A 16,159-nucleotide genomic window follows, 5' to 3' on the forward strand; every position below is an offset into this window, starting at 1 on the left:
TGTTTTCAGATGTGCTTGGACATAAGGGAGATAATATGGGGTTACAGGTAAGCAGAAGTGGCGGATCACACTCTAGGTACTGTTGGATGGTCAGAAGTCCAAGGCAGATGAATGCTGAATGGCTGTATGTTCAGGTAGGTGCTACTGGAGAGATGACTGAGCAGGTGAAATATTGAAAATCTGAGGTAGGAAGGGACCTTTAGATGCACAGTCTAGAGTCCAACTCCCAGCTCAAAGCAGGGGTAATTTTGAAGCTAAACCAGGTTGCTCAGGGTCTTGTCCTGCTATGTTCTGAATATCTCCAGGGACGTAGATGCACCCCCTCTCCAGGCACTTACTGTAGTGTTTGACTGCCTTTGTGATGAATCTTATATCTGGAAATAAATACATTCTTGTGTCTGTGCTCAACTCAGTAATGGAAATCAAAGGCAAACACAGGGAACCGTCTTAGGGAAAATAAAAAAGGACTGGAAACTGCCAAGGAGAAGAAAGAAGACTGAGCAGATGCTGTTGCTCAGGTGATAAGATTTAGCTTCAGGGCAAACAAGAACTTAAGGTAAGGGAAAGAGACGATGCTGTTCTCTCCTAGTCTTCCTCAGAAGAGGAACCTAAGAAGCTAGGAAAGACAAAGGAAAATAAGCAAATGCTCCTTGCCATTCTTTGCCCTTTCTCCTCCATGCCACTTAGTGTTACCGTTTGCTTCCCTGTCTTTTGGTTTTCTGTTGCCCTAGAATCAGAGAGGAGTGATCTTGGGTAAGCGCTATAACTCCCTTCTCCACTTCAGGGCCTGCCAGGGAAGGCAATGGGCTTCCAGCTGCCTTGGACAAGCAGGGTTTGCTGATCTTATGGGCTAGTGGCCAGTACATTTGCTTTGTCAATTGTAGCCTCCATCAGGATGAAAAGAGTGCCAGCCATGGATTTCACTAATTCCACCATCAGTTGGTCTGAATTCATTGCCACTAATACAATGCTTTATTCTATATGCTGTGCCAGGGGCCTTTTTCTTTTTTTTTGACACCATGTGTGACCTCCTGTTATTTCTTGACAAATGTTGGCAGGCACAACATAGCCAGCAGAGCAAAACAGCACAGTGTGCCACAAATTGTGGAGTGCATCCATGCTGAAATGAACAGCCAATTCCAAAATAGGCTGAAAAATTCAATCAATAAGAAACAAATACACAAATATTGCTCCCCTTTCCTGCAGCTTCTACTGCTGCCTTCCTTTTCACACATGCATCTCTCCTGAATTCGATGCAGACAACAGTACAAACAAGGTTATTTTTGATTTCCTTTCTATACTTTGAAAAATTCCCAAGACTACTGTAAAATGATGTTTTTGAGCTGGTCCCAAGCAAAGTACCAATTCCTTCCTCTGAGCTGATGTTCATCCCCTGCTTTTTTGCCCTCAACAGGAGGGTTTGACCTGGTCAAATCATTTATTGCAAGTAGCATCCAAGGTAAATGTTGGTTTCCATCACTGTATAATCCACTTTTCTCCCTCTCCTTTTTTTTCTTGGGTTCAATGTGCCTCTCCTCCTTGTTGCTCTGTGTGCATGGGTGTTCCTGTGGAATAGGAGAGAAGAGTGAGACATTGCAGTTAGAGGCACAAGGAGTTTGAGATTTTCTAGTGACAGAAGTAGCTGTGAAGTTTTTTAACTGCTCAGATGCAGGGCACAGAACTGCAGTGTTGTAGAGCATGTCTGCTGGGGGTTTGGGGTTGCTGCTTTATCATTTGTAATGTGCTAAGGAACAGGTGAGCCATCTCAGAAACCCCCACTTACACCACAGCTAAAACCAGCCTTGCTGCATGCCTCTCCCCTCTGCTCAAGCCACAGAAGAGAGTTCAGCCACTGCTGTCAGCCTGGGGCTCTGACTACTGTGACTTGCATGTTCAGCCCTAAGGATATTCAGCTCTGTTCCTGAGGACTAACACACAAATATGTTTGGGCTCATCTACTAACAATTTGATGCAGCATCTTAGGATGATGATGGTGGGAGGCCAGTGGAGGTGTTTGTGGAGTGGATACATGCTGGAACACCCTCTGCACTCAGTCATATATATATTTTGTGTGCTCAGAGTAGGTATATTTTGTGCTGGATTTGAGTCTGGAGATATGTTCCCCTGTCAACATGCCTTCCAAGAAGGCTAGACAAAAAAGCTTTAGTACAACTATCCTGCAGCATGGTTCTGCAGAGAAATGTCTCTTTCTGGCACGGAGGACAGCATTTTAAAGCTGATGAGAAAATCCAACAGGCTGACTTACTTGGATGCTTCAGCACTTCTTTGACTTTAGCCAGGGGAGGCCACAAGGGGGGGTAGAGAAAACCAAAATATAATGCTGCATGGGGCTTGTTTGTATGCGCTGGGGCTTGCAGACACTTACTAAACTTGTACCTACATGTAGGCCAAGTGGAAAAGGAGGGCAGGCAAAGGGAGAGAAAGCAATCAGCCCTTACAAAAGGCAGATTAACTTCCACAGTTAGCAGCTCCAGGTGAGACCATGCAAGCTGGAAAAGTGAGCAAAGTAGGAGGCCTATGCTTGCCTGTCTGTACATCCCCTCTGTAATCATACTTCCTTGCAGAGGATTGCAGCTGTTCCAGGCCCTCTGGCTGTGCCCTCCTCTTCCTCCCTGTGTGAGCAGCCTCTTAGAGCTGGGGACCACCAGGTGGCACTGGTGAGATAATGTAGCCTGCAAACAGAGAGGCTAACCCCAAGTCAGAAAAGAACAGAAACAAATCCATTTCTCTTTATTTTTGTATTTATTTATTTTTGTGAGTAGGCCTTACTTTCCCCTCTGCTAAATTGACTATCCCAGAGTAAAGTGGAGGATAAGTAAAGGTTCTGGATGAGGCACAGCAGGGCAATGATGCATTGCTAGCATGAACATCCATCTTCTACTCTATTTTCTGAAGCTAGATGGTCCGTAGGACCCTTGGTGACCCTTTCAAGGTCATAGCAGATTTCTGTAAACTATGGGGTGAATTTCATTGCTCCTCTTGCCAGCGTGTTTTGGAGGCAGAGGATGACACAAGTAGCAATGAGGAGGTAAGAATAAGCAAGTTCTGAGATGGAGAACACCAGGCAGCAGCAGTACTTCATATTGTTTAGGAATGGGCAAGAGTGGCCAATCATCCTGGCCCAGGGCTGGCCCAAAGATTCGTGCATCGCAGAGCCACAGAGAGGGCAGTGCAGTGGCAGTTCACTGGAGGAATGTCAGTGGCTCAGTCCCTGGTGGCTGTTGTTAAAGCTAGGCATGTGCCCAGGCATTTGCAGTTCTCACAGAAAAAGCCATGTCCTTGGATGCTCTTTGGCTCTGTTTGAAGTGTATTTAGGGAACAAGACACAGTATGTTCCCACGTGATGGGGAGTACCATGTTGCATGTCTGGAGCAGCAGCGTCAGTGCATGCGATGTCTACTTCTTTGACAGACTCCTGGGCTTCTGTTACAGTGCAGAGCACAGAAACCTGGATCATAAGAGCATTCTAGTTTTGTGTCCCACAGTGCTGCTGCCTCCAAATATAATCAGCCCTATTTGACTGCCTATACTAGAAAATGAATGAAATGAGAATTTGCCCATTACTAGTCATTCCTTCCCTCTGCTGCCTCTTTGCCTTTAGTATCCAGCAGCTCAGACTCAACTGTATCTGCTTTCAGTGCCTTTTTGTGTGTTCTAGTCACATTCCCTGGAGACCTACTTCAAAAGTTGAGTACTGGTAGCTTTTCCCTTTCTGGTCAATCTAGCAAAACTGTCCGGAAGTGCCCTTGGTTTCTGGATTTGTGGTATGCTACTAGTCTTCTCCCTGTGAAGTCTGAATTAATTAGGACTAACTTTATAAGGAATTCTAGATAATATCCACCACTGTTCACAGCTCAGCCAGGGTGTAGCCCAGTAGTCTGAATAGACTGTGATTTACTGCCACCAGTGGAATGAAACAGAATCACTTTCTCTGATTTATATCCTCTATTGTAGTTAAATATTTACACAGTATCAAGATCTTAGTAATTGAATGGCTAACAGATAGGCAGCAAATGTTTATACACCTCTAAAATAGCCACAGGGCCATTGAGGTAATGATATTTCATACTGATAAAAGGTCTTTCAGTAAGAAGAAACTTAAAACTTTCAGCTCCATTTTGTTCTCAGGGTAGTACTAGCTCATGCTGATTTTAGTGGGTTTGTGTAATTTTTACAGACTGCAAAAAAGAACCATTTCTTTCAGAAAAATACTATTGCTGAAATGAATTTTTGTGGAGGAACACAATAGTTTTTGCACAGCAGTGTTGACTATTTCAGGTAAGAGGGTAAAAAAAGAAAAGAAAAAACAGATTACTATTCCTTGGAAGGAAACTGAAGCTGGCAAATTTAAACAATGCCTACTAGTATTAAATCAGGACTTCTCCTTTTACTTGCCAAAAGGTACCATTAAGTATTTCATGACCCACAGGGAATCAAAATTACCTCTGTATCTTGCTCTGGAGCAAGAAGGGATCATTTAATTCCTACTTGTTCTGTTTAATTCTAGATCCAAGTGAGGAAACTGAAATTCAAAGCAGATGCAACAGTTATAAGTGAGTCAAACTGCTGGAGCAAATTCTACCTCATTCACAGTAAAATTCAGAGCTTGTAAGTAGAGCTCATCTGGGCTATGCTATAGTCTGTCTGTTTAGGATTTTGTCTTTCGTTAGCCAGAAGTGCACATTTCTGGGACAATGCAGTTACTTGTGTCCTGGAACTGTGTTTCTTTAAGCAAAGAAACATCAACCTTGCTTAAAACTAAACGGATCTGCATGGAAACTTTCTATTTACAGAATTTTCCTTTTCCACTCTTTTACTATTGTTTGCAATTGTCACATAGTTTTGCATTGCTGGGATTCAAATGGGACTAGAAGGCAAAGGATAGGGGATCAGTGGAAAGACAGTTCTTGTGTTCTTTCCCTTGATTACTGGAAATTGTCTTAGCAGCTGATTAGCCTGTAAATCTGGACTGAATGTTGGAAAAGTACAATGAAACACTTGATTCTTTGGGGGGGAGGGGGGTCCTATTTACAATGGCGCAACTTAGAAAAAACTTTTTAGAAAGCAGAGGGGCTAACTGGCATCCTAATGAATGCAACTGAGATCAGAGTTAAATCAGAGAACTGCTACAACTTTGAATACAAATCCTCATAGAGTAGAGACCATATTCCTGTCTGGATAGTCTAGTTAATCCTGTAACATAAAAAATAAAGTAATGATGATTCTAAATCTCTAGTAACAATTATGTTGCTGTAGTTCAGTTCAGCTTCACTTATTAAGCTTGGTATCACATGTGAAATAAAACATGCACATGCTTCAGAGATTAGAGGGGATGATGCTTCTCAAAGATCACAGGGATTTTTTTTGGTTTGACTGTCCTAGCTGGGGGCAATTAGAGTATATCTCTGCATTCTTCTATATCTGGGATAAAGTGCAGTCTGTAACACCAATGAGGGGAGTTTTCCAAAAGACGCTTGCTCTACCTGCAGTGATATATAGTAAGATACTTGGACGTGCAGACTCAGGAATGTGCTTGGATGTTATCCAGCTACCTCAGATACTGCACAGAGGAGCCCAGCACTGTGTGTACTTGTAGACTGTGTCAATTGTGTTTACCAGAGATGCTGCTCTGTGCACAGGATTTCTCCCCTTGTTCCTTACTTGTAGTCTTATGAAGCACAGATTACCTCAAGAGATGAAAGAAAGCTCGTATTTCTAACCAGCGACAGTCACGGATGACCCGGTCCTACCAGCACCGGGAGTCCCTGGTAACTGGCCTGCCCTGTGCCTGCCACCGCGGCCTGCGCCGGGCCCGCGGCCGCGCGGGGAGAGCGCACTTCCCGCGGGCAGTGGCGCGGCGCTTCAGCACCTTGGACAGCGCCGGAGCGGCCGCGGGCAGCGGGGCTCCCTGTGCGGCTGGGCGGACCGGCACAGCTGGGCAGGCGGGAAGAGCTGGGCGATTCCTGCACAGCTGGGCAGCATTGCTGCGCAGCCGGCCAGGGACGGAATAGCTGGGGTCTCGATGCACAGCTGGCATGCACTGGCACAGCTGGCGTCTATCTGCACTGCCTGTGACAGTGCCTCAGCTGCACAGGAACAGACAAGGCTAGTAAAGGGCAGGACAGCTGCTCAGGCACAGCTGGGGCTGCTGCAGGACAAGGGGCAGGCATCAGTGCAGCAGGGGCCTCTGTAACGCTGCTGAGCATGGCTGGATCATCTGTCCATGCAACACCATATCTGGGGCCTTTTCTGCACATCTGGGGATGTGCACTGTGGTCTCACCTGGACAGCTGCATATGGATTGGTACAGTTGGGCTGATGCTGGCACACCAGGGCCATCAGCTGCACAGCTAGCCATGCAGCAGCACTGCTGGGCATCCTCCAGAGCAGCTGGACCCTTGGTTGCACAGCTGGGCATGCTACAGAACAGCTGGGAATCAACTGTCCTTGACTGCACAGCTGGGCCAGCAATGGTTCAGCTGGGACATCTTGAGTGGGTGCTAGTGCTTGTACGCAACTTCCATCCTCTGGAGAGGGCTTTACGTGCTAGGCATTGTGCTGTGCAGTGTGAGCAATAGCTTCAATGTTTAATAGATATTTAAGTGGGCAGTTGTGAGAAGAGAGTTGCTTCAATTAGATGTTATTTCAAGTTTTATTAGACATAACTTAATGAAAATAGTAAAATTGGCTCTTACATATAATTATAACCTTTTTCAATCACACACAAATCATAAACATCAACATATTAAGTGTTAAATTAGCTTCCATTTCTATTAGCTCATATTTCTAAAGACATGTATTGTTTCAAAATGTGCAGGTTCCATTCACATAACAAAGCAAGCAAACTTCAAATAAAAAAATAAACCAACTATGTTAATATAAGATGGATATTTACAGACAATGAAGTTCTCCACTGCCCAAAGGACCTCCCAGTGCCTCCAGACCATTCAAGTCATAGTTCCCCATCCTAGAGGTATATGGGCCTAATGCTCCTCCTTGGCAAGAGGGAACTTTTCATACAGTTTGCAGCAGCAAGTCGTGTTTTCTCTTCAAATTGCTATGAACTGGTCCAGTGTCGGAACCAACAGAAGCCAAAGTACAGAGATTAAGTGCATTACCAGAGGCAACATCAGAACCCAGAACTTTGCCCCCTGCTCCTCTATTGCAGCTGCCTGACTTGCTTTTGAAGTTACAAGGACAGGCCCATCAGCATAAAGCTGCAACCCTCCCTCATCTCTGTTATCTCCTGACTCCCTAGTTGTGATGGCTGTGTAAAGCACTGGTTTATATTTCCACTTTTTGCTTTCATTCCTATTGATCTCTAGCTGTCTCTGCGGCATTACATCACACTCTCCATGAGTAGCAGTGTTGGTCTAGCTCTGTTTCAGCACGGGGAATGGAGACAAAAAGGACACACAAGAGGCATAAAACCTAAACCAGAGCTGAACAACCATCTCAAAGCCCACTTTAGGCTCTGTATGGGCAAGACCTGCTCTCTCTTGTCTCTGCAGACCAAGGAAGTGTGATGCTTTGGCTTTCTTGTGGCAGTAGGAGCAATATTTAACCAAAGGAAGAGTTTGGTCATTGGGACTTCTCTTCAATGAGAAGTGTACCACTGAATTCAGTGGGAGTATTACTATTTTAAAGAGAAACAGAAAAGCAGAGATGTCCCAGTCCTTGCCTTAGGGCTGACTTGCTTGCTGTGGATTGGTGTTAGAAAAAAGGCAGCTTGTTTGTACTGTTGTTCATGATAACTCAGGAAATATTTGTTCAAATTATGCTAACATTCTTAAGGAAACACAGTCCATTTTCTTTTTATTAGAAATGATTACTGTCAGGGAAAAAAAAATCCCCTAAATGTTTGCTTTGGAAACTTCTTTGGTTTCCTCTCCAGCATGCTCCCTCCATTACAGCAATCAGCAGCATTGCTCACACAGAGCAGATTGCAGAGTCCTTTGCTCAAGCAGTCTAAACCTGAATTTTAAGTTTGCATGTGCAAGACAGTGGCACCAGTCAGCTGACAGGAGCAGCACCATGGGAACCTCTGCGCAAATGAGCTCCAGTAGGCCATGCTTGGGCAGAAATCCCTGCCACAGAATTTAACACTTCTGTGTTGAGTAAAACTCAGGAACCCACAAGAAGAGGAGGTTACATTTAGGTAAATTATTCATCAAACAGTTCATTTATATCTATAATTTATTTGCTAAGAGACAAGAGGGCCAGTCATCCCTCTCCAAAAGGGTGGCAAAGGTTCAAGCACCTATTAGGTTCCCTGATACCCTACTTTGAGGTTGTATCAGAGATATGACTGCCTTGTGCCAGCTCTCCCCAGAAGGAGATGTTCTCACATGCAGTGATCTAAAAATGTGGAAAGGAAGTGTCAAAGAGAGAGAATGTCTTTCTCTCTCTTTATAAAAAAAAACATAACATGATTTAATGGACAGGACTAAATTTAATTTAATTGACAGGACTAAAATTATATTTGTAACTGCTGCTGACTCCATAATATCAAAATCTGTAAACTATAGCATTCAATAGCATTGGAATACATAGACAGATCTTCCTCTGCTCCTGTTTTATGGCTGCTTTGAAGATGTGGCATATAGAGCTGCAGTGGATGTAATCCTCTAGTCGCACTGTCTATTTATTTCCTGCATATTGTTCATCCCACATCATTACACACACCAGGGTCTCCCATCACATCCTTGTGTTAAGGATAGGCATTTTCTACACTCTGTACTACCATACGCTACAATAAGAACTTTAGTAACAAGAGCATTTTCTTCAATCTACCCTTTATAGTAGGTCAAGAGAATGTTAATAGAAAAGAAATGAATTGAAAAAGAAATGAGTTGTTTGTAAGACAGGATTTTTTTCTGGCTTTCATTTAAAAGCAGAAAAGTGCTGTAGATACATTGGTCTTATCTGACCAGTTTTCTTCAGGTGGCCACAATAGAACCCCCAAACAAACTGTTGTACTTTTTCCATGTTCTTTTTCTTTTTTTAATCCAGGACAATAATGCCTGCAATAAATGCTTTCAAATTGCCTATTCTGAAAGTCTGTTCTATCACTTTAAAGCTACTATAAAGATATGTGGAGATATTTGTTTGTTTAAAAGTCTTCTTGGAAATGACTATGGCTCCTGACGGACAATCCCAAATACTGCAATTCTAAGGCACAAGAGGCTATTGAGAAGACATTTTTATCCTCTAAAAATAAAAGAATAGATAGTTTTCTATAGAAAAATAAGCAACTCAAAGGAAATCTCACATATGTTTATTTTTACTTATGTGAGTGGTTCCTTAATGTCACTGGGACCATACTGAAAGAAAGAATAACCAAATAACTCCCTTTATTTCTATGACTTAGGCATCAAACTACTGTAAAGTAGAAAACAAAGGTAACAAAACATTACTGGTGAGCTTACTTCATATCAGTTGACTTCATATTATTAGTAGTGTTACTAACAGTTCTGCACAGTGCTAGAGCAGAGATTTTAAAGCATCCTTGAGACAGTGATGGTCTTAGCTTCAGAACACCACTGCTTGACAGGGATACGGCCAGGCAAGAGCTGGTGTTTAAGACCGTGGTTCCCAATCAACTGTGGTTCCCACTAACCACTAAGTGATAATGCCTCCCCAAACCAGGAGAAACATTTCACATAGGAAGCATGGACGGAGGGAAATGGGAAGCAGCTCTGACCTGTTTATATTAACAGGAACACCTGGAGTACAAGTCAGGGCTGACAGGCGGACAAATCTTTACATAATCCCAGAGAGCAGGACAAAGAGGTCAAGAAGTTGTTCCCTGGAAAGCAAATCTCCAGTTTCACATGTGCAGCTCTTGATGTTGCATAAAGCCCCACTGAAGCCACAAAAACTGCTTGTGTAGCCATGAGTAGCTCCCTTTTACAAGGGCTTCCAACATCAGGCAAGTAAACATGGAAGAAAATCCATTGAGAGGCTGATGGTATGTTGCACGTGAAAGGAATGAATCCTTTGCAGGAGAGAGGTGCACTCAGTGCCTGTTATCCACTCATGAGAAAACTCCTGTCACTAATATATTGGGCCAGGGCCTTGGCTGGTGATGGCAGTGTCATTATTCTGCTTTACAGAATCTCCAGGTCTAGTTCCTGTTCTATAGCTAAAGTGGGTGAGAGACAGGGCTCAAACTTTTTAAACTCCATTTATCTGACAGTTAAAATACCTTTAAAACATAATGCAGTAAACACATTAGTCTTCTAATCACAGCAGAAGAAACCCCCTAAATTTGCTGAATTATTTGTAACTAAGTAGCCTCCAGGCAATAGAAGCAAATCCTGTATATTTTGAGGCATGGTCAAAAAATGATAGCTCCACATGAGTGCAGGCAGGTCAGCCTTGTGTAGCTCATTAATAAATATCACGGTTGCCTCAATCCAAGGCAATCTATGTAGCCAAGAGAGACCCAAATCACTTAGAAACTGCTGATCCTCAGCCACTGACCTATGCCTTCTTTGTCATCTGTGGACATCTGTGATAGAGGTGATATTTCCAAACTGTATTCCCCAAATCCCTTCCAATTTGGTTCATGTGGTAGTGACTGTTGGTGCTGAAAGCAATCCAGTTTGGAAGCTACCAGTTGGCAAGGAATAGCTGATGATACAAAAAACATGAAGCAAATAAAAGTAGGTCTCTCATCATAGGCACAAGAGAAATAGATCCAATTTGTATATCTGGCTTGGGACAAATACATGTCCAAGTGCAATCTGGAGCTGCTCCTCTGAAAATCTAGGAGGGAATGAGGAGCAGGTGGGTAAGAGAGTAGCATTTAACAGAGCCCAGAAGGGAAATCTTTTCTGTTGCCTGAACTGGTCTCAAGCACAAGATGAACTGTCTGTCTTCTGTTTTCCCTACAGGTGGCCCTTGAAGCAGGTGCCTTATTCAGCCTGCTTGGGCACCCAGGTGAATCTCCATCCTCCGTCATCATCTCTGCGCACGAAGGCTTGTCCTTGGTGGAAACTGTGTGTTCTCACATTGCGGTGAGGACTCAGAGATGTTGTGAAGGCCACCTCTGTTTTGTTAGGTGACAAGTTGTTAGTCAGATAAGGCAGCCCATAGGGTGGGAGGGAGGAAAGGCGCGGCACTGGTGAGGAGACACATGGTGCTGAAGAGAGCTGAGGAATGAAGGGAGAGTCCTCACTGCACAAATGGGCACTGCTGTTGGCTGGAGGCATCTGTCCACAGCTATAAGTTGCTGCTGCACCCTCACTGTGGTCATAGTCTCTTGCTTCACCGGGGCTCAGGCAGTATGTGTCTTTTCCAAGGTCTGAGGACAAGGCACTGTAGTTAGCTGATAAGGATTCATCAATAGTGTTGATGTCTTTTAATCCTAAAGTCTGCAAGACCCAGCTATCCACGGTAGGACTGGCTTGCTCTTCGCAGGCAGTGAATTCATTAAAGAGATTCCTTCTAGCTTTGGAGGCATGAGGAGTTTCTTGAGGAGCAAAGCAGTGGTCATCTTTTAATCTCCTTTTGGTGTTTTTTAGAATAGTACAGTTCTTCTGGCCATGGCAGGACAGCAGTTTCTATACAAAAAAATGAGGTGGAGAGAGTAGATTAAAAGCTGATTCTCTAGTTACCAGAAAGCAACATGTTTATGTTTTCAGATTTAAAATGGGCAAGCTTGTCAGTACTGTCTTTATAAGATACTTTGCTTCCACTCTGTGCTCTTTTTTGCTCCTTAAACATACAGATATCACTAATCATTTTGTGTCTTTATAGCCTCTGCAACAACTTAGTCCCTGAGACAGAAGAATTTGACAGTGTCAATAAGGCCTTTGCTTTGACTGCATTCTCACTCAGTAAGGCGTGAAATGAGAGTTCCCCCCTTGCTGTACAGCACTCCTCTGTGCTGATGCTGCCAGCAGCATTTGGCAGGTGAGTGGGGTCAAGGGGGAATGTGTGAAGGTGAGCCATGCCAGGGCAGGTGAGATCTCAGCCAGGGAGCTCTCTGAGCTGTGGGGCTTTGAGCTTATGAATCCGCCTCAGTTGCTTTTAGCCCAGGACCAGAGTCATTCAGACATCCAGGGGTGGGCAACAAAAGACAAGAGTAACAAGGAAACTCCCCACAGATGTCATGAATTCAGTGCTCAGCTACCTCCCATGAGGTGTTCCACACTGGACTCTCCTCCACATCGCATGGAGGGGTGGCCACATCTCCCTGCTATGCCCGATGAAGGAGACCCTCTTCTACTGCCAGAAGCCAGATCTTGGCATGGGAGGGGATGTGCCATGTTGCCAACAGGGAACAGGATGGAAAAGGGAAGTTCACTGTTTTTGTAAGTATTTTTACTTCATGTCCATCCATAGAGGTAAGCAGATAATTCTTAGTTTGTTTTAACTGGCAAGTCTAGAGTAGTAAAAAATGTTGAAGTTGACAAGACGGGAGAGAGAATCAAGATATCACTTTTTTAAATAAATACATTCATATTTAGTTTAACAGAGTGTTTCATCCAACTTAAAGTGTTTCATCTCAGATTCTACCTTTTAAAATAATATATAATACTTTTTAATTAATTAAAAATGTAAAGAGCGGTGTTCTAATGCAAATGAATCAGAATGTAGCCTTGGAAGATGTTACAACAAAATATATAAAAAAGAAAACATCCATAACATAAAAAGGGGAAAAAAATTCATTATCAAAAGGCATAACTGACAAAATAGACAAATTCAAGAAACATTTTGGTATGGCGAAATTTGACCTTTCCACTGAAGAAAAAAAAAAAGCTTTCAACCAAATAATTTTACCTTGCTCTGCTTCTAAACCAAACTTAGCCTTGTGTGATGGTATGTGGCTATACAGTCTCCACAGTTAAAACCCAATAGCACTTCTTTCCTAAGGGAAACTATCACCTTACATCATGACCAGCAATTTGACAGCTCTGTAAAGTTAAAATAGCTCTTGTGCTGCAGGTTTCGACACTGTTGTTTTTTCCATATATTTTAATAGCATGCACCTATTCAACCTGTTTCTTGTGCATGTGTCTATACAACAGGTTTGAATACAATACCTTGGCTTTTTCTTCTAAACACTTAATCAGGGCAGAATTCAGGTATTGGCGGAGGTTATTATTTTCTTCATGTAACCTAGCAAGTTCCTCTTCCTTCTGAAGCAAAGTATCTTGAAGCTGTGGAATAGAGATACTGATGAATAGATGTTGACTCTGTAACTTAATAGCAATTGCCCTATGGTACAGCCTGCTTGGATTTGATGATCTGGGTGTTTGCTCTGTGAATTCAACCCACCCCCTCAAGCCTCTTGCCTCTGTAAATCTAAGTGGCATGACTGTTCAGTTTTCACTTTTGACTTTCTTTATTCTTCAGCAAGTGATTGAAAAGGTTACTCTGAAAAAAAATGTAACCACAGAATAATAACAGAATACAATTGCAGGTAGCTCCGTAAACAGTCAGAAACTGTATGGGCATGACAGCAGCTTCCAGATTTCCTTCTGGGTGGCAGTAAGCTTCCCTTTGCATCCCTCTCTTTCCAACAAACAGTTGGCTGGTGGGCAAAAGGTGAAGGAAGGAGCTGCAGACTAACAATTTCTGTGGTTAGGGTGCAGAAGGAAGATCCCACTGTTATTCTTTGCATTCCACTGGCACTCAGGGATCCCTTCAGACCTTGACTGAAGAGTGAAGATAAGCTGTGGTCCCAAGAGTTGAACCAGTGGTTTTTGATTTGCAGATTGCTAACAGTTTTTCATGGGAAGTCTGAAATACCCATGTATTAGCATAGAGGCTTTTGCCTCCTGATCACAGCTTTGGAGGCTCCTTTAGAAAAACAAAGGACCTTCTGCCAAGGACCCCCGGCATCCACTGACCACAGGCTGAAAACCACTGATCTAAACAGTTGAGACAGAGACAAAGAAAGAAGCACACTGACATCTGGAACTGGGGTCCAGCCCCATAGAACTTGAAGTTACTAAGTTCCCATTGACTTCATTGTGTCAAAATACTACTCCAAGTGTTTGGTGAGGGTGATCTGTGGGGGATTCCTTCATCTAGGATTGTTCAGCGGTTCTCCTACTGCTTGGGAAGATTTACCAAAAAAAAAAAAAAAAAAAAAAAAAAAAAAAAAAAAAGGAAAAAAGAGAGAAAATAAAGTAAAGGAAATGATCATTGGTCCAAACAGTTGATCCTCCATGTGAGCAACTTTTCTCCTGTAGGTAATCCCGGTAGACTCAGGAGGACAGATACACAACTTGTTTTTAGTTAACAGCACAGCACTTTGCAACATCAGAACCTGAGGAACAGCCCATTGATCCCCCCGATCTTCTCTAGTACTGAGGCAGCTAGCGTAATGTGCTGTAGCCAGAGAGGAGACATGGATAAGGAGCTCCACAACAGTCGTTCTAGCTTCATGATACAGCACAGGGGACTGAAATATCTCAAATATGGGACAAAGGGCATCCAAACAAAGCAGGTTACTGCTGTTTCCCACATCCGAGCGATAGACAGATACATGTCTGAGACTGACCCAGAGCGAGCGATGCCTGAAATGCGGTCCCAGGACACGGTGGGGAGGAACGCGAGGTTGCGGGGGGCCCGGCCCCTTACCTGCTTGTTTCTGTAGAGCTGGGAGGACAGCTGGTCTCCCCGCCACGCTGCATGCTGAGCACCAAACCCCAGGGCGCACGGCAGGCCTGGGCGAAATGCAGACCCCGGGGGTTAGCAAGCATCGACCTCCTCGCCCAGCCCCGGTGGAGACCCAGGGCAGCCGGGCGGGCCCCGCGGAGGAGACCCAGGGCCGGGCCGGGGGGGCCCCGACGGCGGCGGCGGAGCGCACTTACCCGGCGGCCGAGCCTCCCTCCGGCCCTCGCTGTGCTGCGGCGGCTCGGCGGCGCAGACGGCAACCCAGGTCTCCTTGGAAACCCCGGCGGGGGCGGACCAGGGGCAGGCGCAGCCCGGGCCCGCGGCGAAGTCCGGCTCCGGGCACGGCACGGTGCTCTGCGGAGGCAAGGGGCCGTGGCGGGGGGGCGCCGGCGGCCGGGGCCCCCCGCGCCCGGGCTGAGCAGGCCCCGAGGGGAGGCGGTGTCAGCCCGGCTCCGGCCCCCCACAACCCGCCCGGGGGCATCCCGGCTCTGCTCCAGCCGCCGGGCTGCTCCCTGCTCCGCGGGGAAGCGCACCCCGCGCCCCCTCCCCGCCCCGGCCGGCCGGGTTTGCCCATCCCGCAGCAGGTGCCTGGCGCGGAGGAGACGCGGCCCCGGCCGCCCCTGCGAGGCGCTGCCCGCCCCCGGGGCGCTCCTAGCGCCGCCACGGGCGCCCGCCCGGGACCCGGCCGCCTCCCGGCACCGCTCCGCGCCGCTCCCCCCGCTGCCGCCTCTGAGCACCGGGCAGGGAACTCCCCACTGCAGCCCGGTGCAGGGGCTCCCAGCAGAGGTATGCCACGACGGTGGCTTAGTTTCCTGAAGTCCCTGAGGAAACACTACGGTCCTTAGCGTGTTTAAGATGAAGAGAGGACCCCAGGCTGTCCTTGGCCAGTCCATTCCTCCCATGCTGGGGGCTTGGTTCAGCTCTAAGGCTGCACAAAGTCAGCAGAGTCACGTCCAGGCTGCTTGCTGTGCCTTCTGCCTCTGCAGTTTTGCAGGAGTCCCAGTCTGCAAAGTAGCAAAGCGCAGGGTTGTCTCTGGAGTCATCCCTTCCTCCAAATAAGCGCAATCTGCAGCAGTCCTGAATCTCTGCAGGGCAACGGCACAGCCTGGAGCCTTGAGAAGGGAATCTACTCATCCATGGGAAGGCAGAACAGCACAGCCTGCTTTTGCAGGTAGAAAGGAGCCCTCTTCCTTCCCCACCTTAAAGAGGGCACAAAACCTACTGCACACCCCCAGGGCAAAGAGCCCAGCTTCTCCTTTTCTGCCTCTAGGTCGAGAGAAATGCAAATAGTACTTACCATGTTAGTGGCAGAATGAAATGCAGGTCTTGGGAGCACGTTTCTGTTAAAGCCCCAGCGAGGTTTAAATGGCTCTGAAGGAGGGGGAGAGGGGGGAGACCGGGGAGGCGAGTTTAATCTAAAGGAGCTCCCAGTGACGCCTCAGAGCTCTCCTGAAACCCAGCAATCTGATTTGGTGTAAAGCTGTCAAACTTGTGACGTGAATAA

General features: G+C 45.7%; 1 protein-coding gene across 1 annotated transcript; it reads right to left on the reverse strand.

Annotated features, from left to right (window-relative positions):
* Positions 1 to 6,812: 6,812 nt before the first annotated feature.
* Positions 6,813 to 15,955, reverse strand: GMNC (geminin coiled-coil domain containing). Its single transcript, XM_026093506.2, has 5 exons — positions 15,878 to 15,955; positions 14,853 to 15,009; positions 14,620 to 14,705; positions 13,074 to 13,190; positions 6,813 to 11,588 (listed from the first exon to the last, which is right to left on the reverse strand). Exons 1-5 carry the CDS (start codon positions 15,953 to 15,955, stop codon positions 10,941 to 10,943), a joined length of 1,086 nt encoding a protein of 361 aa, XP_025949291.1. The 3' UTR covers positions 6,813 to 10,940.
* Between the last annotated feature and the right edge of the window lie 204 nt (positions 15,956 to 16,159).

The sequence above is a fragment of the Dromaius novaehollandiae genome, chromosome 9 (genome assembly GCF_036370855.1).
Source record: "Dromaius novaehollandiae isolate bDroNov1 chromosome 9, bDroNov1.hap1, whole genome shotgun sequence".
In the NCBI taxonomy this organism is placed as follows: Eukaryota; Metazoa; Chordata; class Aves; order Casuariiformes; family Dromaiidae; genus Dromaius; species Dromaius novaehollandiae.

What these genes read in the sequence shown, in the direction of transcription:
- GMNC (XM_026093506.2), bottom strand. Translation starts at nt 15,955, where the DNA reads ATGGTAAGTACTATTTGCATTTCTCTCGACCTAGAGGCAGAAAAGGAG. An exon ending in AGCTCTACAGAAACAAGCAG is followed by an intron (nt 13,191 to 14,619) that starts GTAAGGGGCCGG and finishes TCTATTCCACAG; the next exon opens with CTTCAAGATACTTTGCTTCA. An exon ending in GTTTAGAAGAAAAAGCCAAG is followed by an intron (nt 11,589 to 13,073) that starts GTATTGTATTCA and finishes TTTTTTGTATAG; the next exon opens with AAACTGCTGTCCTGCCATGG.